General features: G+C 43.2%; 1 protein-coding gene across 1 annotated transcript in view; it reads left to right on the top strand.

Moving 5' to 3' along the window:
* DIAPH3 (diaphanous related formin 3) overlaps window positions 1-25,205 on the top strand; it is a 504,443-nt gene that overhangs the window by 4,783 nt on the left and 474,455 nt on the right. Inside the window, exon 2 of the mRNA XM_073325081.2 lies at window positions 17,267-17,299. Coding sequence (XP_073181182.2) covers window positions 17,267-17,299 — 33 coding nt within the window. The remainder of the gene's footprint in view (window positions 1-17,266; window positions 17,300-25,205) is intronic.

Below are 25,205 nucleotides of genomic sequence, written 5' to 3'. Positions count from 1 at the left end.
CTTTTTATAGTTTGTATGGCAACACCCACTTTTTCCGTGTGTGTGTGTGTGTATCTTGCTACTGTATTTTCCCTTGCGTGCATCCGATGAAGTGGGTTTTAGCCCACGAAAGCTTATGCTCAAATAAATTTGTTCGTCTCTAAGGTGCCACAAGTACTCATTCTTTTTACAGTTGTAAAAGAGCACTTTAGGATTTACTCTTTCATAAATTGATTTTAACTGTTCATCTGATCTTAGTCATGGTCACAACTTGCTCAGAAATCAAAACTTTGTGAACACATGGTGAGTCATTAAGTATGATTTGAAGGAAATGATGGGGGAGTTGCATGATTCAACAGAGAATGGGGCTGTATAATACTGAATACAGTTGATCAGAGCTTTGGATTCAGCTGAGGACTGCAGCAAGAAGTAGGGATAGCATGGTATGGTATTGCCACCCTTACTTCTGCGCTGCTGCTGGCAGAGGCACCGCCTTTGGAGCTGGGCACCTGGCCAACAGCCGCTGCCCTCTGGCTGCCCAGCTTTGAAGTAATTGCAGAAGTGAGGGTGGCAATACTGCAAGCCCCCTAAAATAACCTTGTGACCCCCTGCAACTCCCTTTTGGGTCAGTATCCACTATTTGAGAAATGTTGGTCTCTTGTATAGGGTAAAAGCACACAAAAGACCAGACTTCACAGGGGGAAAACCAGATTTCGTGGTCTGTGATGTTCTTTATGGCTGTGAAGTTGGTAGGGCTTCCATGTATTCTATGCCAGAAATAAGGTTACTTCTCCGACTGGCTCTGTTTTCTAGTCCCAGCTCTCAGGCTGCTTGCTACTCACCTTTTGCTCCACAGTCGGTTCCCAGACTTCTACACCAAGCTCCTGATCAGCTACTGCTTCTGGTTCTTTGCCAGGCTGATCCCTTCTGACCTCAGAATGTTACATCCTTCTCCTCTACTGTAGGGATTATGGAGCTCTTTATTGGGCGGATGGTAAACTAGGTAACCCAGTGCTTTTTTAAGGTGTGCCTATACTGCAGCTAGGACCATGCTTCCGAGCACAGGTAAACAGACCTAAGCTGGTGTGCTGAAAACAGCAGGGTGGTTAGAGGTAGCATGGGTGGTGGCCTGGGATAGCCACCTGAGTATGTACCAAGTGGGTCAAGGCAGGTTTTTTACTCAGGTGCTTAGATTGAGCTGCCACCCATGCTACTTTCAGCTACACTGCTATTTCCAGCATGCTAGATTGAGCACAACTAATGTGTTTGTCTACACATGCTGGGAAGAATAGTCCCAGCTGGAATGTGGTGTGGAGTGTTTCCTTCCTGATTATATCATTACAGCTTGGAGGTTGGGGAGGGGTGAAAACAAGCCAGCAGGTTGATTACAGTATAGTTGTAATCTGAAAGTGATGCTTTTTAAAAAGACAAGCATTATGAAGTTTCATTTTATGTGTAAGTGACTTTCACATTAAACTTGCTTAGTTTCAGAATGTGGTAAAATTGCTTATATATAAAGTATCTGAAAATCCAGTGTCAGCCAAATTCTTCTTGCAATCATACAGGTATTATTGAGGGCAGTATTTGACTCTGATGCACAAGCAGATTAGAATGCCACTCACTGTCTTCGTTGAATTGGTTTCTCAGTGATAAGAGGAACAAATGTTCATTGCTTTTAGCTCTGTCCCTGAAATGAACAGCTATGACAACACCAGGAGGGTCAGGTCTGATGATAGAGCCACTTTTTAGGTTTTGTTTTGTTGGGGCACTGTACTTTGTGGAGCATTAAACTAGTAAGAGGTCCAAATATTTAATTTGCAGCAAGAATTATCAGTCCTTCAAATAGTATAGCATGATGCCCAGAAACTTTTATTTTTATCAAGGCTCTTTATGATGGGTGCTGAACAAATATGAAGGAAGACAGTTCTGCCCCGAAGAGCTTATAATCTAAATGAAATTTATTAGCTAAATTTGGGTTTTAGGAGTTGTGATAAATATTTTCATATTTGGTTTTTTATGATTGCTTTTTTTATGTACCAAATATCTGATCTGTGGACTGTTTTCTGTAGTATTTCTTGAATCTAACTAGTGAAAGCGTATGGATCTTAGTGTTTACACAGATTTTTAGTGCTAAAATTAAGTGCAAAATATTCCATATACTTGAATGCTAAACTTAAACTGTAACTTGTGCCCAGAGGGAAGTAAGAAAAAGAATCATGTAATTAATATGCTTGGATGTTGCTACTGTGTGCACCTGGTTTTGGATTTTGGTTGGAATAGACTACTTAAAAATTATTCAGATTGGAGTTCTGTGTTCCAAAATCTCCGTACCTTAATATTTATCATAGTGCCAAGGGGCCTTAGTCATGAACCAGGGCCCCATTGCATTAGGCAACGTACAAACATAGAACAAAAAGATGGTCCCTTCCCCCAAAAGCTTACGAGATAAGACCAACAAATGGATACAGACGGAGGAGTCCAAGGAAACCGATAATATTGGTCAGTATGACAGGTTGTGGTCTCAGTACACCAGCAGCTTAACGATTATCAAGTTGTTGTGCAGGTATAACCCTTCTGCCAGGTGGTGTCAGCAGCAACAAGGCCGGGTTCAATATCTAGGGGTGCCTCTTAACAGTGCAAAACAGAACTGGCTCATGCCCCACCCTGTAATTTGGGAAACCTAAACACCATCGTGGTGCCTCTCTAAGAAGCAATACTTGCCCATTTGCAAGCACTGAGTCTGTGGATAACAAAAGAAAACTTTTATTAAAAAGGAAAAGGAACCCAGGATTAATTTATGAAAACCCCACAACTGACAAGCATGTGACCATAAGCAAACACCCACACCACAGTATGTTGGGCAGCATCCTTCATTGCAGTTTCCCACCTTGCAATGTGAAAGACTTTGGAATGAATGTCCCTTTAACACAGCACTACCTTTAGTCTCCACTGCATCTGACTGACCATTTGTTCTTGGTCAGCAAAGACTCAGAACAGAGTTTTGTTGACAAAAGTTAAGCTGCTTTAATTAAACCGCTGTTGCATGTCCACGCTATGCTCCTTGTGTCGGCAGAGCACATCCATGCTATCAGCTCTTGCAGCGACAGAGCAGTGTGCTGTGGGTAGCTACACCACTGTGCAACTGGCTGCAGAATGCTTTGCAATGCCTCGTGGAGCAGGTACAGCATCACGTGAAGCAGGTTTCTCAATCCCGTTGTTCCATGGGCATCCTACTAGATTTCTGGCTGCTTTTCAACTCAAGTGCGAAGTGGGGGTGTGTGCATGCGCGCGGGGGAAGACACAGCTCACTACCCGTCCACACTCGCAAGGCACGTAGAGCGCTCTGACTCCGCAGCTACAGCACTGCTGGTACTCCACTGTGGCGAGTGGAATAACGTTTGCTGTGCCTCCGCTGGAGCGCTGTGGTGCCAGTAGGGACAAGGTGTTGCATTGCTGCGCTCTGATCAGCCTCCGGAAACATGCCATAATCCGCTTAAGTCAAGTGGCCACTCTTCTCATTGTTTTGAACTTGCTGTAGGAATACGGATATGCTCTTTGAAGGCTCAGTTTCTGACAGCTGGCATGCTTATCTGCTCCGAGACAAAGCAACCATTACTGTGGAATGCTGTGTGAGTGAGAGAGGGTCTGCTGCTGTCTGAACTTACAAGACAGCATGCTGACATGCTTTCAGCCCCCTGAACCCACTCTCTCCCCCCACATACACACAACACACTCCACCCCCACCATTTGAAAAGCACGTTGCAGCCACTTGCATGCTGGGATAGCTACCAGAATGCACTGCTCTCTGGCTGTTGCAAGAGTTGTTAACGTGGCCACACCAGTGCACTTGTAGCTGTCAGTGTGGACAGATTGCAGCACTTTCCCTACTGTGCTCTATGAAGGTGGGTTTAACACAAAGCATTCCACATCTGCAAGTGTGGCCATGCCCTTAGAGAAACTGTGTGTGGTCGGGGAGTGTGTTGGCATGCTGTCTCTAAGTTCACAGCGGTGGGAAGTAACCAGTCCTGAGGCAGGGGGAGAGTGACACCTCCCTCCACATCAGCCACTGTCTCCCTCCCTGGCTCTGTACAGTATAGCAGTTCTGCCCCCCCAGCAGCAGCCATCTGATTGCCTTTGTGTTCCTATTGCCTGGGGAGAGCAGGATTCTGAGTTAGTGATTTCCTGTTCGGCATGCTCATCTGTCAGAACTTCCCAGAGCTTCGAAATGGGAGGAGGGCATGCCTGCGTAGCTGTATACAATGCAGCAGAGTTCAAAACAGTGAGCAGAGTGGGCTACTGGGGGAAGCCAGTTATGGTGACGTAACAAATGGCAGTGTCTACGCTGCTGCTTTGTCGCTTTAAGTTTGTCGTAGGAAGCTCTATGCCACTTGTCGAGGTGGTTTTATTTTGCCAACAAAATTGAGTTTTGATCACGAAAGTAGCATTGTAATGTGTACACCTCCACTACCTTGTTGGCAAAAGTTGCCTTTTACTGACAAAACTAGTGTAGACACGGCCTCAGAGTTGAGAGGTACATTCATGTGGATTCACCTTCCACTCTGAAATTGTGTATGTGGGGAAACTGAGCTTTGCTGCTGCCGTGTGACTCTGCAACTGGCTTATTGCTGCTGATGTTTAAACAGTTTTTAATTGCTGCTTGCTGGCACTGAAGCCTGGCCTACACCTAAGATATAGGCTGACCTGTTGCTCAGGGCTGTGAAAAGTTGTGTACCCTGAGCACTGTAGGTAGGTTGACCTAGCCCCTGGTGTAGATGTAGGTAGGTGAACAGAAGGATTCTTCTGTTGACCTGGTTGCTGTCTCTTGGAGAGGTAGATAATCTAGCTTGACTGGGGGTTGGGGGGGGGGGGGGGGGGGGAGAATCCTTCTGTGGCTGTAGGAAATGTCCCCACTAGAGTGTGCTGGTAGCTTGGCTGTCGTGCTGTAGCTGTGCCACTGTAGCGTAGACATGCCTGGAGTCTTTTCACATATAAACTTTAACCTTCAAAAGGAAATATCTGTTTCTAACTGAAATCAATGGGACCACTTCCACTCACTTCAGTGGAAGTTGGATTGATTTCAGAGTGCACTTTTGACCAGTCTTCAGCAATTGTCAGTCTGCAGTGTTCATGTGAATTATGAATAATTTCTCATTTGTGCCAACTTTTTTGCTGGAAAAAGCAGAATGACACTTTAATGTTCAGAATGTCTGGAAATTTATGAAGCAATCTTACAGATGAGACTAAATGGCCTCTCTATTTGGATCCAAATGATTTTTTTCTTATTTCTTCGATGTAAATATCTCTAATTATGAAGCAACTCAATTAGTGTTGGAGATACTGCAGTGTAAAATCTTGAATCTAAATTAATCTATTTTATAGGAATGATTACTGAACAGATGTTACCTAGAACACCTCATTACAGTTGTGGAATTCCATAATTCTTCATGTTATCATTGTTGGCTTGAATTAATACTCTGGTTTATGACATGAAATTTTGTCACTGCATTTTAATGTCTTTCTACACATTCTTTATGAATTTAATTCAAAATTGCCTTTTTATATCTAATTCAAATGAACACACTTGTGTAGTCCTGGAGACTGTTACTACATAGTAACAATCATGTCAGTGTAACTCAACCTTTAATCACTTCTTCCAGACTGCCTTCCAAATAAATGCCTTCGGACAGGGTGGTGTATGTTTCCATTTCAAAACCCTACATTAACTACATGTTAAGGCTGCAAATTAGAAATCAAAGGTAGAAAATGTTGTCAGACTAACAATCATGTTTTTAAAGTACTGTTTCATAAAGTGCTGTAAAAAAGAACATATTGTTGCTCATCAGATCTACCCACTTTAATTGTAGATCATTGCTATTTTTTTTTTTTAAGGTCAGAAGTGATTGGCTCATAATCTAGTCTGACCCTGTGCATACTACAGACTATAGGACTTCACTGTATTAATTCCTGTTTCAAGTCCTGGTGAGGAACCTTGTCAATGGCTTTCTGAAAATCTAAGTATACTATATCCACTGGATTCCCCCTTGTCCACGTGCTTGTTGATTGCCTCAAAGAATTTTTGTAGATTGATGAGGCATGATTTCCCTTTACAAAACCATGTTGACTCTTCCATGTTCATCTATGTTCTTTACTACAGTTGCAACCAGTTTACGTGGTACTGAAGTCAGGCTTCTCAGCCTGTAATTGTCAAGATACCCTCTGCAGCCTTTTTAAAAATTTGGTGTCATAGTAGCTATCCTCCAGTCATCTGATATAGAAGCTGATTTAAGTGATAGGTTACATACCACAGGTTTCAGAGTAATAGCCGTGTTAGTCTGTATTCGCAAAAAGAAAAGGAGCACTTGTGGCACCTTAGAGACTAACCAATTTATTAGAGCATAAGCTTTCGTGAGCTACAGCTCACTTCATCAGATGCATATCGTGGAAACTGCAGCAGACTTTATATATACACAGAGAATATGAACCAATACCTCCTCCCACCCCACTGTCCTGCTGGTAATAGCTTATCTAAAGTGATCATCAGGTGGGCCACCTGATGATCACTTTAGATAAGCTATTACCAGCAGGACAGTGGGGTGGGAGGAGGTATTGGTTCATATTCTCTGTGTATATATAAAGTCTGCTGCAGTTTCCACGATATGCATCTGATGAAGTGAGCTGTAGCTCACGAAAGCTTATGCTCTAATAAATTGGTTAGTCTCTAAGGTGCCACAAGTGCTCCTTTTCTTGTTACATACCACAGTTCTTCAATTTCACATTTGAGTTCCTTCAGGACTGTTGGGTGAATACCATCTAGTCCTGGTGACTTATTACTATTTAGATATCAGTTTGTTCCAAAACCACCTCTAATGATAGCTCAATCTGGGACAGTTCTTCAGATTTGTTACCTAAAAATAATGGTTTAGGTTTGGGAATCTGTCACATCCTCAGCCGTGAAGATCGATGCAAAGAATTGGTTTAGTTTTTCGCATGGCCTTATCTTCCTTGAGTGCTCCTTTAACATCTTGATTGTCCAGTGGCCTCACTGGTTGTTTAGCAGGCTTCCTGCCTCTGATGTATTTGCAAAAGTTTTTTGCTGTTGTTCAAATTCTTTTTTGGCCTTGCTTAATCATATTTTTATATTTCACTTGCCAGAGTTTATGCTCCTTTCTATTTTCCTCTCTAGGATTTAACTTCCACTTTTTAAAGGATGCCTTTTCGCCTCTAACTGCGAAAAGGCCTCTGACTGCTTTTTATTTTGTTGATTAACCACAGTGGCACTTTTTTGGTTCTCTTACTATGTTTTTTAATTTGGGGTGTGCATTTAGATTGAGCCTTTATTCTGCTGTCTTTAAAAAGTTTCCATGCAGCTTGCAGGGATTTCACTTTTGGCACAGTACCTTCTTAATTTCTGTTTTAACCAATTTCCTCATTTTTGTGTAGTTCCCCTTTCTAAAATTAAATGTTACTGTGGTGGGATGCTTTGGTGTTGCCCCTTCCCCCACCAGGGATGTTAAATTTTACTATGTTATGGTCACTATTACCAAGCAGTTCAGCTATATTCACTTCTTAGACCAGATCCTGTGCTACACTTAGGACTAAATCAATAAATGCCTCTCCTCTTATGGGTTCCGGCACTAGGTGCTCCAAGAAGCAATCATTTAATGTGTCAAGAAATTTTGTCTCTGTATCCCATCCTGAGGTGAGATGTACCCAGTCAATATCAGGACAGTTGAAATCCCCCATTATTATTGAGCTTTTTATTTTTATAGCTTCTCTAATCTCCCTGAGCATTTCAGTCACTCTCACCATCGTGGTCAGTACCACTATATCCCTACCACTATATTCTTATTTTTCAAGCATGGAATTATTATCCATAGAGATTCCATTGCACAGCTGGGTTCATTCAAGATTCTTTTACTACATTTGACTGTATGCTTTCTTTCACAAAGAGTGCCACTCACCCACCAGCACAACCTAGTCTTTCCTTCCAATATATTTTGTACCCTGGTATTGCCATATTCCATTGATTATCCTCATTCTACCAAGTTTGTGTCATGCCTTTTATATCAATATCTTCATTTAGGATGAGGCACTCTAGTTGACTCATCTTATTTAGACTTTTAGCATTTGTATATAAGCACTTAAAAAAATTCACTTTTTAGCTGTCTGCCATTATGTAATGTAATTGAATGGGAATTTTTTTCTTTGACTGTTTTTCTTCAGATCCTAACCAAATTTTGTTTTCCATCCTCTCCTCCTTAATAGGGTATAGAGAATCTCCATTAATAGACCCCCCCCCCATGGGATGTCTCTGTTGACCTGAATTTATGGGCTAGTTTATTATGGGTCGCCAATGATCTGACCAGAAGATATTTAGGTTCTTGTCCCAATTCAGGCTACAGGGTTAGAAAACTCAAGAGTTCAACGTTGTGAGATGACCCTTGGGTTGTGTGGTAAGGACAATCCTCAGATGGTAAGCCTGAGAAGGAGCCAGAATTTACCAATGTACATTGTAATACATCACAATAGCAAGCTTGCAAACTGGCTTTATGGGCTACATTGTCCGAACCACTTGCTCCTCTGCACCTGTCGGCTTTTCCCCAGCTGTTAGTTTAAAAACTGCTTGATGACCTTTTTAATTTTATGTGCCAGGAATCCAGTTCCATTTTGGTTTAGGTGGAGCCAATCCTTCCTGTATAGGCTCCCCCTTTTCCCAAAGGTTCCCCAGCTCCTAGTAAATCTAAACCCTTCCTCCCTACACCATTGTCTTATCAACATGTTGAGACCCTGCAGTTCTGCCTGTCTGTCTGGCCCTGTGTGTGGAACTAGAAGCATTTCAGAGAATGCTACCATGGAGGTTCTGGACTTCGATCTCTTACCTAGCAGTCTAAATTTGGCTTCCAGGGCCTCTCTCCTTGTGTGCTCTTGTATATCTCATCAATTTTCTATATGAATTAGGAGCTGTCAGCTTCCCTTGTTAAAAATGAATATGTAACAAGTGGGAAACATTTCTATAGTTTTCAGAGTAGCAGCCGTGTTAGTCTGTATCCGCAAAAAGAAAAGGAGGACTTGTGGCACCTTAGAGACTAACCAATTTATTTGAGCATAAGCTTTCGTGAGCTACAGCTCACTTCATCGGATGCATTCTATAGTTACGTTCACTTCACCTCTAAGGTAGTTGTGTTTAATCAGTGTGTCCCTCTTTCTTGATTGGGAGAGTTTGGGTGTTTGGGCACCTAGTAAAGTATTCTTAAAGAATTCCCAGTGATCAATCACATTTTTCTTAAATTGTTTCTCCCAGCTGAATTGGCTCATAATTGGTTTTCAGCTTTATGAAATTGGCCCTTTTAAAGCACCAAATATATACTAATTCCTGGTTTGGACTTTATTTTGTGGGCAGATAACAAATGTAAGTAAGTCATGATCGCTTGCACCTAAAGCAAACACTAATTTTTAGTACTGTGATTAAAGAGGAATTCATTTGTTTAGAGTGAGCTCTACTATAGAAATTCCCAATTTTGGACACAACACTTCTTGACTTAAATGGTCATGTATGATTTTTAGTAGTTCCAAGGATATCACGTGCTACCAGTACACAGTCGCCTAGCAAACTGAAGTCCCTAATGTTCATCCAGCTTTTTTCCTACACCTTAGCTCTGTGCTTTAGGAGCTGGTTGTCTTGTTCTCTCGGGTGATTTAGTGGTCTGTAGAAGACCTAGTGCCCCATCTTGTGCTTTAGCATGTTTTTCCTGAGTTGTCAGCGACTTGGAATGAGTAATGCTAATTTTGACCGAATGCCACTGTCCTGCTTTTGTCCACTTGGTGTTTCCTAAGTAGGTCATAGCCAGTGATTTTTAAACTTCACTCATGCACATCTTTGTACCAGCTTTCAGAATACCAACTAGGTTGAATTTATGCTCATAAATCAGCAGTTCCAGTTCCTCTTGTTTATTGCTCCAGCTCCTAGCCTTGGTGTATAGGTAACTAAAGAATTTCTTCTCCCCACATCCCATGGTGCCTTGACTATTTTATTCTCAACATCTTGATTTTTTGTGTGTTAAATGAGTGCTCATTTGTTTCCACTTTTTACCCTCCCCTTTTGTTGGTAGTTCAATGCCTTCCTGTCTAGTTTAGCTAGCCTGATGGGCTCCCCTTTTGATGAGGTGGAGGTCAGCTAAATTGTACATCTCCCTCTCTCCAAAGAATATGGAATAATCTTTTACAAAAACATAGCCCTCTACTTCACATTTCCTACCTAGCTAGTGATTTACTTCCAGAATTTTTCGCTTGTGGGACAAGAAGGATCTCAGAAAAGATAACTTGACTGTTCCTCTTCTTCAGCTTCTTCAAAGCTCTTTGAAGCAGTCTATAAATCTGAAGTGTCATTAGGGTTAATATAGCCACTACCAATGGATTCTTGCATGCTAACTTGAGAAGCCTAACCAATCTTAGTCACATCTTGTGTCTTGTATGCAGGAAGACAGCATGTTGTCATGCTATCAATCTGTCCCTTATGGAAATCACCCCCCTTCCCACTTCTTTCTAGCACAGAATCTCTCACAAAAATAGTTTGTGTTCCTCAAATGGCTCGAAATCTCGGTACGAATGCTTGATTGACTTGTGGGTTGGGATGAGCAGTCATTCTCCAGTGTGAGCCCTGTACAGCTGTCTTTTCTGTTCATTATCCATAGTTGAGAACCTAATAATGATTGGATAATTCTAGCTGTGTGGAATTGGTCCTGGTCTTCTCTGATAGTCACAACCTAGCTATCCTCATCGGCTTCCAACTGTGTAGAATGTTGCCTGGTCCTCTTCTTGCCGGTGGTTACAAGCTACTAAGGCTACTCTCTAGTTTCCACTTTTTTTTTTTTTTTTTAAATTCCTTTGTAATTCGGAGACATGACTTTTCTTGGTTCTGGTGCAGTGATGCTTTGTGAAACTCTCCAAATGCTCTTCGCTCCCTGATGCTCCAGAGCATAAGTATTTGTTCTTCCAAACCACAAGTCTTTTCTTTCATCACAGCCACCAACTTGCACTTCATCCAGAGAAAGTCCTTTTTGGCTTCAGGCAAGGAAGCAAACAGGTCACAACCGTTATTATATTTGCTTTTCCTTCTTTTGAGAGAAGGTGGTGCAGAATGGTGGCACATATTGTAACCCACCTCCTCAACTGAAATGTGTCGTCATTGTTGTGGTACACCTGTCTTGAGGAAATCTAGCTGCAGACCCTGTATAGCAGGAGCTCAGAAGCAAGTCCTGCACGGGCTCTGAGCAATAGGCTCTACCATACAATAGCGGGATCTGAGTAAGTAGCAGGACTGTCTTACTGGGGTTGCCAGAAATAATGGTGCAAGTATCCTAGGCACAATGAGTTGCAATAGCTAACACACAGATCAGCACACCATTTTCAAATCCAGTTCCCTACTGCCTGGCTTGCCCTCTAGCCTTCTGCTCACTTTCAGTCTATCTTTCTTCTGAGTCTGGTCTGCAGTCCTACCACAAACTCAAGATATTACTTCCTTTTCCTGTACTTCAGGCGTTATGAATCTTTTTACTGGCTGGTAGTTGAACTGAGTAACACTGCTCTCCACCTTCTGGATCCATTTTCTCTAGCTCAGCTGATGTGGTCTGAGGGAGATGCCCCACATGCCAATATAAACCTGCTGGCTCTGTAGTGGATATAGCATAATAGCTTCAACTGTTGAAGATGGAATAAAATGCAATCACAAGACTTTAAACTGTCTTAGGATTTAGGGGCAGAGCTAAGGTATCCTTAACAGCCTTAACTTTGTATTTGCAGCTTTAACTGAAATGACCTAGATTATTAATATAAAAGTTATGGCTTTAAACTGTTGCATGTTGAATTTTTCATTTACTGATATATGAACTTAACTCTTTAATCCAGTTTTTGGCCTGGGTACTTCAATATTTTTTTTGAGGTATGTAAGATTTACTTTTATGTCTATTACTATTTTTCTAACAATGAAATACAGTAATAATTTTGTCCAAATGAGAAATATAAGCCAGTGTGGCCCTGATCCCCGGAAGTATTTAGGTCTGACTCCCTTTGGGAGTTAGCCTAAATAGCTCTAATGCTCTTGGGCTTCTTAACAGCTCTACAGGTTATTTGGGTACTTACTCTCTCAATCTTTTGATAACAATTAAGGTGGAGGTTGGGCCTGAAGTGGGCGAAACAGTACCTAAAATATCAGAGGCTTCTGGGTTGCTCAAATGGTTATCAGTAAAGGCACTTCACGTCCTTCAGTGTCAGAGATAACATCTCATTGACTGGTTCATGAGATTGCTTAGGCTTGTGACTAGCCACCTTATTTTTCAGTCAATTCCTATTGTTTGGGCTGACATGAACTCCTTGGACATTGAGAATTTACTGTGGTAATAGCACTCTGCAGGCAAGAGAGCATATATGGGATCCCATGTCTTCTCTTGGCAAACTATCTTCATTAAGAAACCACAATCCTTGCTTATCTCTGGGGTCTTGAGGCTAATGTTGAGTCGAAGACAAACTTTCTGATCTCTTCCTGGAGATTCGCTCATCTCCATGTGACAAGGAAAAGAGAAGCGTTTCTGTTAAGAGAATTGGCAAACTTGGAACTTGACTTTGTCTTCTAAGTCAACATCAATGTTGGGTCTAGAACTGTATGTCTCTGGGTTACCAGGATTTCTGCAAAGATCTGATTTCCAGGGACCAAATCTGTTCCCTGACCCTGAAAATTTCATGTCTTGGGTCTGGCTACCAATGGATAATCTGGAATTGACCCAACCAAGAAGGTTTGTTTTGAGTTAGTCTGAGAACAGGTCAGACAAACAACTCTGGCTCCTGGAAAATGAGTCATCTTAGACTTCTTAATTTTTTAGGCATATTGTTTGCACATTCAGAAAAATGGATGCCCCTTGCAACAATCTTGACTTGAATGGTCTCCAAATCCTGACTTGCAGACTTGTGTATCTAGCTATAACCACTACATTCCCAGGTCAGCGAAACCGAAACCCAGCTGTAAAACTCAGTGTTCAGGAGAAATTAACAATCTGCAACTATGGTAAGCAGTTTGTCTGTGCTTCTCTTCCCCTAATTTGGAAGACTTCAAAGACAGTGAGCAGCTATCCTCTGTTTAATTTATCCAGAAGTAGCTGTGAAGGATCTACTGAAGGTGTGAAAAGGTCAAAGGTGTTCTTCCCCACAAGATGACTCGTACTTGATTCCTTTCTCCCTTCCCCCTTAATGTTGGGGGCTTGCTTGCAAAAAGCTGATGGCTCTTTAAAATGTAGTTTCTGACATCTTGAATACTTTTGTATTTTAAGTAGTATGAGAATTTGGTATATTTTCACATTTTTTTTGTTTAAGTGCCGAGCCTGAAAATTGTTGGTCTTAGGCCTCTCTAGGCTGGGTGAGCAAAGTGTCTGTTAGCTTCCTTACTTAACTTTTCAGAGAGCTAGATATTATCTGCAGTCTTCACTAAAGTCTACAGTTCTGCTGGTGAACATTCATCTGTTTGTCAAACCCTTTTATTCAAGATATTTTATTTATTCTTTTGTCCAATCCCTTTAAACATTCCCTAATGGGAAGTTGTTTCTGGTAGCCATTATTAAGGTTAAATTTTTGTCATGGATATTTTTAGTAGAAGTCACGGAAAGGTCATGTGCAATAAACACATTCGCAGAAGCCTGTGGCCTGTCCCTGACTTTTACTAAAAATATGCGTGAAATCCGCTGGCGGGCAGGGACGGTTTGTTTACCTGCAGCGTGCGCAGGTTTAGTTGATTGCAGCTCCCACTGGCCGCGGTTCACCGATGTGGGCTGTGGGAAGTGGCGGCCAGCACTTCCCTCGGCCCACTCCTCTTCCCGCAGCCACCATTGGCCTGGAACAGCGAACCGTGGCCAGTGGAGCTGCGATTGGTGGAACCTGCGGATGCTGCAGGTAAACAAACCGTCCTGGCCCGCAGCGGATTTCCCTGATGGGCTGCATCCCAAAGGTTGCCAATCCCTGATGTAAGCTGTACTAACACTGAGCATGTGGGAGGCTATACCTTCTTTCAGTATGCATCCTTGTGTGTACACAGTGGCAACTCTCTACATACTAAGCATGTAGCATCAGTTGGTCCTTTGCATTGCTACTGAGCAGTGTGCATTTTGGAATTTTTTTTTGCTCTGTATTGTGGATGCAAAGCGGACGCCAGGGGGGTTCAACTTTTTAAAAAATCCCGTCTTTGCACTGTTTCCACCCCAATGTTTCCTCGTGCCACTTACAAATAGCAGCTTGCCAACATGGATCCAACAATGCTCCGCACCACTAAGTTGGCAACCGTGAATATGCAGAGTCTGCTTGGGCTGTATTTCAGTGCTCAAAATGAGAGAAAATTGGTTTTGGATTTTGCCTGACACACCACCAACCAGATGATATACTATCAGCTGCAGTTTCTCCAACAGCTTCAACAGTGGTGGAAGAAGCAGTAGAAGGACAAGGGAAAAGAGGCAGAGGCATAGCAACTGATACTAGTGACACAGTTCCTGGAGCAATTCCAGATTATGCAGCACTGTTTCTGGGCTTGGTAAACTAGCATTGATTGGTGGAAAAGGATCATTTAGCAGACTTGACCAGTAGTGGAGAGAGAATTTCAGGATGGGGAAGGCAACCCTTCTTGAGAACTAGCCTGCAGCAGCCTACCAACATGTGGTGCCCCATTTCAATGGATAAGTGAGTTGCCATTGCTGTTTGGAAGCTCGCCACCATCAAATGCTACGGGTCTGTAGCCAACCGATTTGGTGAGGTCGACTTTTGGGGCCATGATTGTGCAGGTTTGTGAAGGCATGGTAAAAGCACTCATGCATTGGGATATAAAGGTTGGTAATGTTTAGGATGATATTGGTGACTTCGCAGGCATGGAGTTCCCATACGGCATTGGGACAAATGAAGGGACCCCCTATGTACCTAATCTCCTCCCTTCCCTGCCTCCTGTTCTAGTCTCACAATTTATAAACAAGGGGTAGTTCTCCATGATGCTCTGAGGGTGGGCTGGCTGACCACGTGGCAGGTTTACGAACATCAATGAAGGATAGTCTGGAAGAATCCATGTTAGGAGTCTGCTAGGATCAGCACTTGGTTCTGTTTACTTTAATGGATAAAGGACGGTTTGCTTCCAGGATCATTATGGACACGAATGGTGTGGACATTGCTCTGGTTATTTGGGAGACCAAGCTTAGTCTCTGCTTTCCTGGATAATGAAGCTGTTCACAGGCTGCTTGGACAGAAGAAAGGAACTGTTGACTGATTCTGCAATGGCTAAGGCAGTAGTAGTTAGATTGTGTGTGTGTGTGTGGCCGCTTTGCAAGGAAGGAGGAACTGTCTGTGGAATAGGTTAGAGTCTACAGGGGAAAAAAATGTGCCCAAGATTAGAGCTGCATGCTGCCTTTTGCACAAGATTTGTAAGAATAAGGGAAAAAGCTTTAATGATGAGAGGTGGAGAAAGTTGGGCAGAGGTGCAGAAACTTGCTCAGCAGTTCAAGCAGTTAGCTAGGCTCCAGTAGAAAATGGAAACTGTCAGGGCAATATTGTCAGGTATGTCTAAAGCTCTTACTTCTGAATATCAGACCTTATTGTACCCAGTTGTCCTTATTTCATCCTCAATATTTGCTATCATCCCACTGTAAGTTTACTTAGAGATTTTCATAAATGTTGATCATTGGCCTAACTTCTCTCCCATTGAAGTCCCGTGATAGAACTTTTGTTGATTTCAGTGAAGGCAGAGTAAGGACAATGCTGAACACTTAATATTTTTCCCATAAATATTCCTTCTCTTACACCCCTGCATTTAGGTCATTGCTTGGTTAGACCCCTTGTGTGTTTGGTGGCAGCCGTATTATGGGGTAACATTTTATTTTCTCAGCTGTTAAATGTTGTCACATCTTTGGGAGGGTGTCTGTACTAGTGTTTTCCCAACTGCCCTAAAGGACAAGAGACCTCAGCAAGTAGACATGATATATTAAGCAGCTAACACCTTTCCTTTCAATTTGAGAATTTCTCAACTATGGTTTAGAATAGGGCTGTCAAAGATGAAAAAAATCACAATTGTGAGATTAAAAAAGTGAGAGTTACAGTTTAGTGGCACTTAAAAGAATGCCAAATTAAATTATAAATATTTTTGGATGCTTTTCTGCATTTTCAAATATACTGATTTCAGTTATAACACAGAATACAAAGTATACAGTGATCGCTTTATTTGACAAATATTTTCACAGTAAAAAATAAATATTATTTTTCAATTCACCTTATACAAGTACTGTAGTACTGTCTCTTTATTGTGTAAAACTTGAGTCTCCAAGTCGAAGCATGAAGAGGCATATGAATATTTAGCACACCTAGCTCGTAAATACCTTGCAACAATGGCTGCAACAACGGCTACAACAGTGTCATGTGAATGCGTGTTCTCACTTTCAGATGACATTATAAATAAGAGCCGAGCAGCATTATTTCCTATAAATATAAACAAGTTTGTTTGTCTTAGTGATTTGGCTGAAAAAGAAGTAGGACTGAGTGGACTTGTATGAGGTGAACTGAAAAATACTATTTCTTTTGTTTATCTTTCTTAGAGTGCAAATATTTGTGTTAAATAATACAAGTGAGCATTGCACACTTCGTATTCTGTTGTAATTTAAATCAATATATTTGAAAATGTAGAATAACGGCCAAAAATATTTAATTGTTTGACAGTGCAATGTTAAATTGTGATGAATTGTGACTGTTTTTTAAACTAGTTAATTTGTTTTGGGTTAATCGCATGCATTTGCTGCAGTTGACAGCCGTAGTTTAGAACCAAAAGACACTTTTGTATTGGTTACCCCCCTGCCTGATTTAGTGGGAGGTGTTCTAGGGTTCACTTATCACAGGTCAACAGGTAAAATTTGAATTGTTTTAGGCTGTACTTGCATGGTATTGCCTTATTTTCCATTCTGTCAAGTAAGAGTCCAGTAACTATACAATTTTGTTACACATTGGGAAATGTAAATAGTTGTCTCTCAGATTTGCTGTCAATTGTAAGTAAGCAGTAACACCAAGAAACTCCCCCCGCCCCAAACCCATAGAAGTAGTACTAACTTCTAAGGCAATTTCTTGTGAGTTAGTAATTTCAGATTAGTTTATTAGAATAGCCTTAAGGATTCAATCACATTGAACTTTTGCTGTTTTTGTAGATTTTTAAAATCCTCTTAAAGTAAAATAGCTGTTACAAAGTAAGGTAATGACATGACTGTTTTTTTTCCCCCTTAATTTACAGCATTTAAATATCAAGACACTGACAGATGATATGGTAAGACTAAGAGTTTTTTGCTTCTCCTGTGCTCGGTGACTAACCCAATATCTTCCACATTAGCTTGGCTTCTCTGCTAGACAGTGTCTGCATTAAAAACAGTTTTTTATGCTGCCAGTTCGAATGAAATGCTAAAATATAACTGATAAAATCTGGCTAAATTGGAAAAATAGGTTACTAGTCTATGATATGTCTGGATCAGTGTTGCCCAAACTTGGGACACCGCTTGTTCAGGGAAAGCCCCTGGCGGGCCGGGCCGCTTTGTTTACCTGCTGCGTCCGCAGGTTTGGCTGGTAAGTGGTTTCCACTTATCGCGGTTCGCTGTGCCCGGCCAACGGTGGCTGCGGGAAGTGGCCCGTGCCGAGGGATGTGCTGGCCACTGCTTCCTGCCACCGCTTCCCCATTGGCTGGGTACAGCGAACCGCTGCCAGTGGGAGCCACGATCGGCCAAACCTGCGGACGCGGCAGGTAAACAAAGCAGTCTGGCTCGCCAGGGGCTTTCCCTGCACAAGCGGTGTCCCAAATTTGGGAAACACTGGTCTAGATGCATCCAGTAAAAATGTCAGTATTGGTCATTCATTTTTGAAATGGTTGTACTTTGTACCAGTTGCTGCTTCATCATAGGGCAACTGGTATAACTGTTTGAGGCAAACCACATGATGAGTGTTGTAATCACATTTAAGGCATGCAAAAATTGGGTTAATCTGCTGCGGCTGCATGGCTTGCTAAAATAGTGTTTAATACTAGCTTGTGCTTTTTTTTTAATAAAACCCCTGTGATGGCGTGCTCCACTCACCGCTAAGATGGTGTCCCCTCCTACTAGTTCTGGGGAATAGCTTGCAAGGTTGACACCTGTTCCCATGGTTGCATGTCATCCCTCCACCTCTCTATGTAGGTTTGCAGCACCTCTTGCTCTGCAAGCTGCTGCTGCCTCTTCATGACTCTTCCTCTGGCCAGGTCACCAAATGGTTTCACCTGCTGGGATTGGAAAGTGTTTTCCACAAACAAGCTCAGGCAGCCTCCTATTCACTGTCTCGTAGTCCCTCAGTGGTTGGTTGGGGAACCCAGGCCTGCCCTCTACTCCAGGTTTTGGATCAGGGACCCTCCAGCCTGCAGTCAAGGTCTGTTCCCTCTTAGACCTTAGGGCCTTCCCATGAGTCCTGTCCTACCTCCCTTCTCCCAGGGAGTGACTACAGACTTGCCCAGCAGCCCCTTTCTGCTGCCAATTTCCTGCCTTTATAGCCCAACCCAGCTCATTCCTTCTCAGCTGGGCTCCCTCCCTCAGTCAGGGGATTACTTAGTCACTGGATACCTCTCACCTATGGCCTGTTGGGTTAATTAGCCCTCTTCTTTGTCTTCAGTAACCCTTTCAGGGCAAATGTGTGGTGAACACCTTTTCCTACCTCCTTCAAAACAGTATACGATATAATTTATGTTCTGAAACTAGCTTAGCCTTTGTCACTTAAACTTGTTGGTTTGTGTGTCTAAATAGAGTCGTAACATGAAATACTTTGTGATGACTTCTCATAGTTATGAGATACTGCAGTTCATTCTCAAACAATGAACATCAGTGTCATCTTTTATGGTTAGAACAGACTTCCTTTTTTAAAAATGAGAAGAGTAAGTTTACACATCTTAGACTTCACTTTCTAGTGTAGACATGGTCCATTTTGTGTAAGTTGACATTGAGCCTTGGAATTAAGTAAGTCAATCTTGCATGTGCGCCCCACACTTATTGTCTTGGTGAAGTGTGTCCTCGCTAGCAGCGCTTGCATCGATGCACAGAGCAACTAGTTTAATGGGATTTTGGGTAGGGTTTGCAATGCCTTGTGGGACCAAAACGTTGTCGTGGTTGGTAATGAGTTCTGTCCCCTATGATGCACTTTCCCTCCCTCCCTTCCCATATCTCTGCAGCAAACTAAACAAGGTTTTTTTGCACCTTTTTTTGGAAGCCTGGCTTAGCTGCTCATACATCATAGCCCGAGCAACATGGACGCTGCTCAACTGTGTGCACTTTTGTTAACATTACAAACACCTCATCCCTTAATCTGCAGTATTTCTGAAGCTGAGACAGGAGCTGCCATGTGGAACATTGCAGTGTCATACAAGGAGCCCTGCTGCAAGCCATAGAGCAAAACGGTTTGCAGTTGCTGGTGGCAGTCGCACATCAGGTGAACCCGGTTGAATGCTGTTTCTGGTCCAGGGAAACAAGCATTGACTGGGATCCCATGGTTGTGCAGCTATGGGATGACTAACAGTGGCTGCAGAATTTTCAAATGTGGAAGACGCTTTCCAGGAACTTTTTGTCACAGAGCTTTCCGCAACCCTGAAGTGCAGCAGTACTAAAACGAGAGTTGCTTTGACGGTGGAGAAGCAGGTGGCAATTGCTCCATGGAAGTTTGCAATGCCAGACTGTTACTGGTCAGTGGGGAATCAATTCAGAGTTGGTAAATGCACTGTGGAACTTGTGATCCAAGTTTTCAGGGGCATTAATCGACTTCTGCTAAGAAGGGTAGTGACTCTGGGAAATGTGCAGGACAGTGGATGGTTTTGCTGCGATGGGATTCCCTAACTGTACTGGGGCATACTGGGGCAATAGATGGCATGCATATCCCTATTTTGGCACCAGATCACCTGGCCAAAGAGTACATACGCTGAAAGAGATACTTTTCAATGGTGTTGCAAGAGCTGGTGGATCACGGGGCGTTTCATCGACATCAGTGTTGGATGGTCAGGAAAGATGTGTGACGTGCGCATCTTCAGGAATGCAGGTCTGTTCAGAAAGCTGAAAGCAGGAACTTTCTTTCCAGACCACAAAAAACTATGAATGTTGAAACCCTGTCAAGGTTCCTCCCCCACTCTGAACTCTAGGGTACAGATGTGGGGACCTGCATGAAAAACCTCCTAAGCTTATCTTTACCAGCTTAGGTCAAAACTTCCCCAAGGTACAAAATATTACCCCCGTTATCCTTGGACTGGCCGCTACCACCACCAAACTAATACTGGTTACTGGGGAAGAGCTGTTTGGACGCGTCCTTCCCCCCAAAATACTTCCCAAAACCTTGCACCCCACTTCCTGGACAAGGTTTGGTAAAAAGCCTCACCAATTTGCATAGGTGACCACAGACCCAAACCCTTGGATCTGAGAACAATGAAAAAGCATCCAGTGTTTTACAAGAAGACTTTTAATAAAAAATAGAAGTAAATAGAAATAAAGAAATCCCCCCCTGTAAAATCAGGATGGTAGATATCTTACAGGGTAATTAGATTCCAAAACATAGAGAACCCCTCTAGGCAAAACCTTAAGTTACAAAAAAGATACACAGACAGAAATAGTTATTCTATTCAGCACAATTCTTTTCTCAGCCATTTAAAGAAATCATAATCTAACACATACCTAGCTAGATTACTTACTAAAAGTTCTAAGACTCCATTCCTGTTCTGTCCCCGGCCAAGACGACTACAGACAGACCCAGACCCTTTGTTTCTCTCCCTCCTCCCAGCTTTTGAAAGTATCTTGTCTCCTCATTGGTCATTTTGGTCAGGTGCCAGCGAGGTTACCTTTAGCTTCTTAACCCTTTACAGGTGAGAGGAGCTTTCCCCTGGCCAGGAGGGATTTCAAAGGGGTTTACCCTTCCCTTTATATTTATGACAAACCCCAATTGTGATCCTGGAGGACACAGCCTATCCTTTGCTCCCATGGCTCATGAAGCCATACACCGGCCGACTGGACAGCAGTAAGGAGCGGTTCAACAATAGGAGGAGCAAGTGCAGAATGGTGGTGGAATGTGCCTTTGGATGATTAAAAGGTCGCTGGCGCTGTTGGCTTAGTAGGTTAGACCTCAGAGAAAGCAATATCCACATAGTTATTGCTGCCTTCTGTGTGCTATACAATACCTGTGAAACTAAGGGAGAAGTTTTTTCCCCAGGGTGGGGGATTGCGGCCAGTTGCTTGGCAGCTGATTTTAAGCAGCCAGACACCAGGGTAATAAGAGCCAGCTGTGCATCTCTGAGGCTTTGAAAACGCATTTCAGCAATGAGTCACAGTAATGTGTGACGCTTATCTGCATTGTTCCTTCCCAAACCAACCCCCTCCATTCCTTTTTTCCTTGAAAAATCCCCCCCCCCGCCCCTAAACAAGCACCTTGTGTTGAATAAATAAAGAGCATATTTTTCTTGATCTGTTTGCTTGGCTGCAAGGAGTCTAGCATTGAGTTGCCTTTCTTGAAGCTTAACCAGATGCCCTAACATGTCTGACCCTTCATAATCTGCAGCATCTCATCCTGTGTGGCACACTCCTGCTCCTGGGATGCTCTCCTGCTGTCCACGGAGAGTTTCTCTTCCCAAGAAACTAATAATGTTAGGAGTTCATCCTTGGCTGTCCCAGAGGTGTCAATTATCTCAGTGAACATGTCATCCCGAGTCATCTTTTTCTGCTTTCTAATACTCTCAAAGATTCATCTGAACTAAACAAATTTCTTCTCTGTGGAATGAAAAACATCCTTGTAAGGAACTACAGAGACGCTTCCAGAATTTCTCAGAATATATTTAACAAGCAGTCTTTCCAGCCAGCTTGTCCACCAACTATAATGATGGGGAAATGTTTCTGCAACTTTGCAGAGCAGATGCCAATATAGATATCTGATGCAAGATACTGTAAGCCTGCCAGTTTAGTGGGGAAGCTAAATATGTTCTATCTCAAATTGCTTCCACTCCAACAAATGTCATACGAAAAAAGTACCCTTACGGAATTTTAAGAGACTCTCTTTTCTAGTGCTGGCAAACTTAAATTTAAAAATAATAAAAGTTCACGTGGTGGGCCTGGGACTAAAACTGCTCAGAACATCATTCAGGAATTTTGTCTAGGTTCTTTGTGGTCCCTGGAAAGATAGCAAATGAGGATTGATAGTTCCTTTTATTAAGAAAGCAAGGATCTAAGATACTATATATATATATATATATATATTCTAGAAATGGCTGCATTTGATCTTATGCTCCACAGGTCTTCGAGTGCTTGCTCCTGTCGATTCCATTCTAGGTGTGTGCGAGCCCATGTGCACAGTTATCGGAGATTTTTGCCATAGTGGTATCCATAGTGTTGGCTGTAGCACCCCCTTGAGTGCCACACTCGTGTTGGTCGGAGTGCCTGGCTGTGCTTCACAAGAGTGTTAGTGGTTATGACAGTCCATTGTTCTGTTTTCTTTGTTAGTTGATAGTTACTTAATTAGGGCTAGTCTACATTGGCAAGGCTAAAGCGCTGCTGCGGCTTGTGTGGTCACGGTGCAGCCCTGGGAGAAAGCTCTCCCAGCATTCTAAAAAAATCACTTCCACGAGGGGCGTAGCTTCCAGCACTGGGAGCGTGCACTGTCTACACTGGCACTTTACAGCGCTGCAACTTGCTGCGCTCAGGGGTGTGTGTTTTCACACCCCTGAGCGAGAAAGTTGCAGCACGGTAAATTGCCACTGTAGACAAGCCCGTAGACATTTAAGTTAACTGTTAAAGTAGTAGTTTACTACCAGCTGGGACTTTGCCTCGGAGTGGGTCATGCCCCGTTCCCCAGGCTTTAAGCCATGTTGATCATGCAGCCAGCTAATGCCTATTAATGAGCCCCATGAGAGCTGTTTAGAGTGTCTTGGGGAGTCCCACAGAAATGATATGTGCAGGATCTGCAAAAACATTTTCCCTCCAACTCAGAAGAAGCAGGATATCTGCCTGAGGGCTCTCCTCATGGAGGCTGCGCTTTGTCCTACCTCAGAGCCTTCTCTATTGGACTCCATGCCCGGCACCTTGGAATCCATCTGGCACCATTCCCCCACGCCGGTGTCTACTAAGCTTTTGAAGTTGATGGAAGCCCCCCAGCACTCTGACTCCTGGGACAAGCAGAGGGTCCCAGCTCCTAGTAGGATCATCTGTGCCCGATGTTCTGGTAGCCAAAGAGCAAGTAGGCCGACAAACATTGCAGATGCCAAGCCAGGTGATGGACCCAGCCTCACAAATGAGCAGCCCTCCGTGCCCCCCTCCCCCCAGATAACTTCAAGGAGAACCAGGTCCTGCTCAAAAGGGTGGCTGCCAACCTGAACTTGGAGGTTAAGGAGCTAGCAGAGGAGTCTGATGACCTCTTGAACGTCATACCTTCTTTCACTCCAGCCTGAGTTATGTTTCCCTGTCCACCCACGGGTCCTTAAAATTGTCAAGTCTGTGTGGAAGACCCCCTCTTCCATTTTGCCTACCTCCAAGAAGGCGGAAGAGAAGTACTATGTCCCCGCGAAGTGATTTGAGTACCTGTCACTCACCCTATAGTGGGACCCCTGGTCATGTCCGCTGTCAATGAAAGGGCCAGGCGAGTGGCACACCAAAAAACAGACGCAAAGAGGCTGGACTTTCTGGCAGGAAAAGTTATTCGACAGCCAGCCTGCAATTTCAGGTGTCTAACCATCAGGCCCTGGTAGGCAGGTACAATTTCAACCTGTGGGACTCCATCAGCAAGTTCAAGGAGGGCCTTCCACAGGACTGAGTCTAGGAATTCGCTGCCATGGTGGAAAAGAGCAAACTAGTGGCAAGAGGCACCCTCCAGTGTTGCGGTTCAGTGATGAGACAGAACACAGCTTTATGCAAGCAAACAGGCTGGTCAGCGGAGATGGGCTGTTCTGCCCCCCCTGCCTTCCACCTTCTCCTTTTATTATATTTCTCCCCCTAAGCATTACACACTGCTACACAAAGGAATGTATGACGTTGATTCATATGCTTAGTTACCATCCTCTATCTACTACAATCCTGGTTCTCAGGCCTTGAGCCCAGGCTAAAGAAACCTCCCACAGTTGCTGTCCAAACAATCAAGTTCTCAGGGTTCATATCTAGCCCTTGTCCTTGGATAGAGCAATGTGTGCATTGCTCCTAGGAAACAGTCAGGGTGTGCCCCGCCTGCTTCCAGGTGGAATAGCTAGACATTAACCCTTCCTCTCCCCTTTTTTTGTTTATTGAAGTTGGCCATCTCATGGTAGCCGCCAATTTGTTTTGTCATGCTATTTAACTCCCAGACAGACAAGGACATAACCTGGGGAGCTTTCCAGGGCAAAATTTTACAAAGTCTTAACAAGGAAGGAATACATTGTACACAGCAACAACAAAAAATAAGCCCAATGATTACAAACACAAAATAACCAAAAACTTAACATCTGCAATATAATCATCTAAAAGGGGTACACTTCTTTTACTACAATTGTAACCAGCAAAAGGCAATATAAGTATCATTCTACTAAGACAGCAAAGGGTGCCATCACTTAAATTTGCAGGAATATTATTACAGGTACATGAACCACAAGTAAAAACCCATCCTGATGGTAGGATGATATGGCCATAATTATATGAAACATTAACAGCATGGGAACAATTTAAAAGGGATTGAGAAATTTTTTGACAGCCCAATGGCACCTTTGTACTAGTGCAGTTAACTACACGCGCACAGGTGACATTGTGAGTCCCGGCCGGGTACGGTGTGTGAAGGGATATAGCCGTGCGAGGCAGAGTATAGTTGGCCGGGCCCCAATTAGCCATGCTAGAGTACTGGGAGAAAAGATTAGCATAAGCAAAGAACAGTGTCTTATTCTCCTTCGGGCTTGTAACGGGGGAGGCGCTTCCGAGCCAACCCCTACAGAAAATAGCAGGCACAAAAGGCACACAATCATCACAGAATTAGCAGTGATTTGGGCGAGAATCGCCACAAACAAAGTCTTAGGAGTTTCTGGCTGCTGATCTGCTGCCAGTTTTCGTTGAGCCGTGGCGACCAATGCTTTTACTGCTCCCCATGTCACGGGCTGGCTTGGGACGCTACGCCTCCTCCGTTTCCGTCCCGCCATTGTCGACTCGGGGGGCAACGCGGTCTCCTCCAAGGTCAGCTGAAACTCT

This window comes from Lepidochelys kempii, chromosome 1 (assembly GCF_965140285.1).
Source record: "Lepidochelys kempii isolate rLepKem1 chromosome 1, rLepKem1.hap1, whole genome shotgun sequence".
NCBI lineage: Eukaryota > Metazoa > Chordata > Testudines > Cheloniidae > Lepidochelys > Lepidochelys kempii.
The sequence above is the reverse complement of the archived record's forward strand: the minus strand, read 5'-3'. Positions and strand labels throughout refer to the sequence as shown.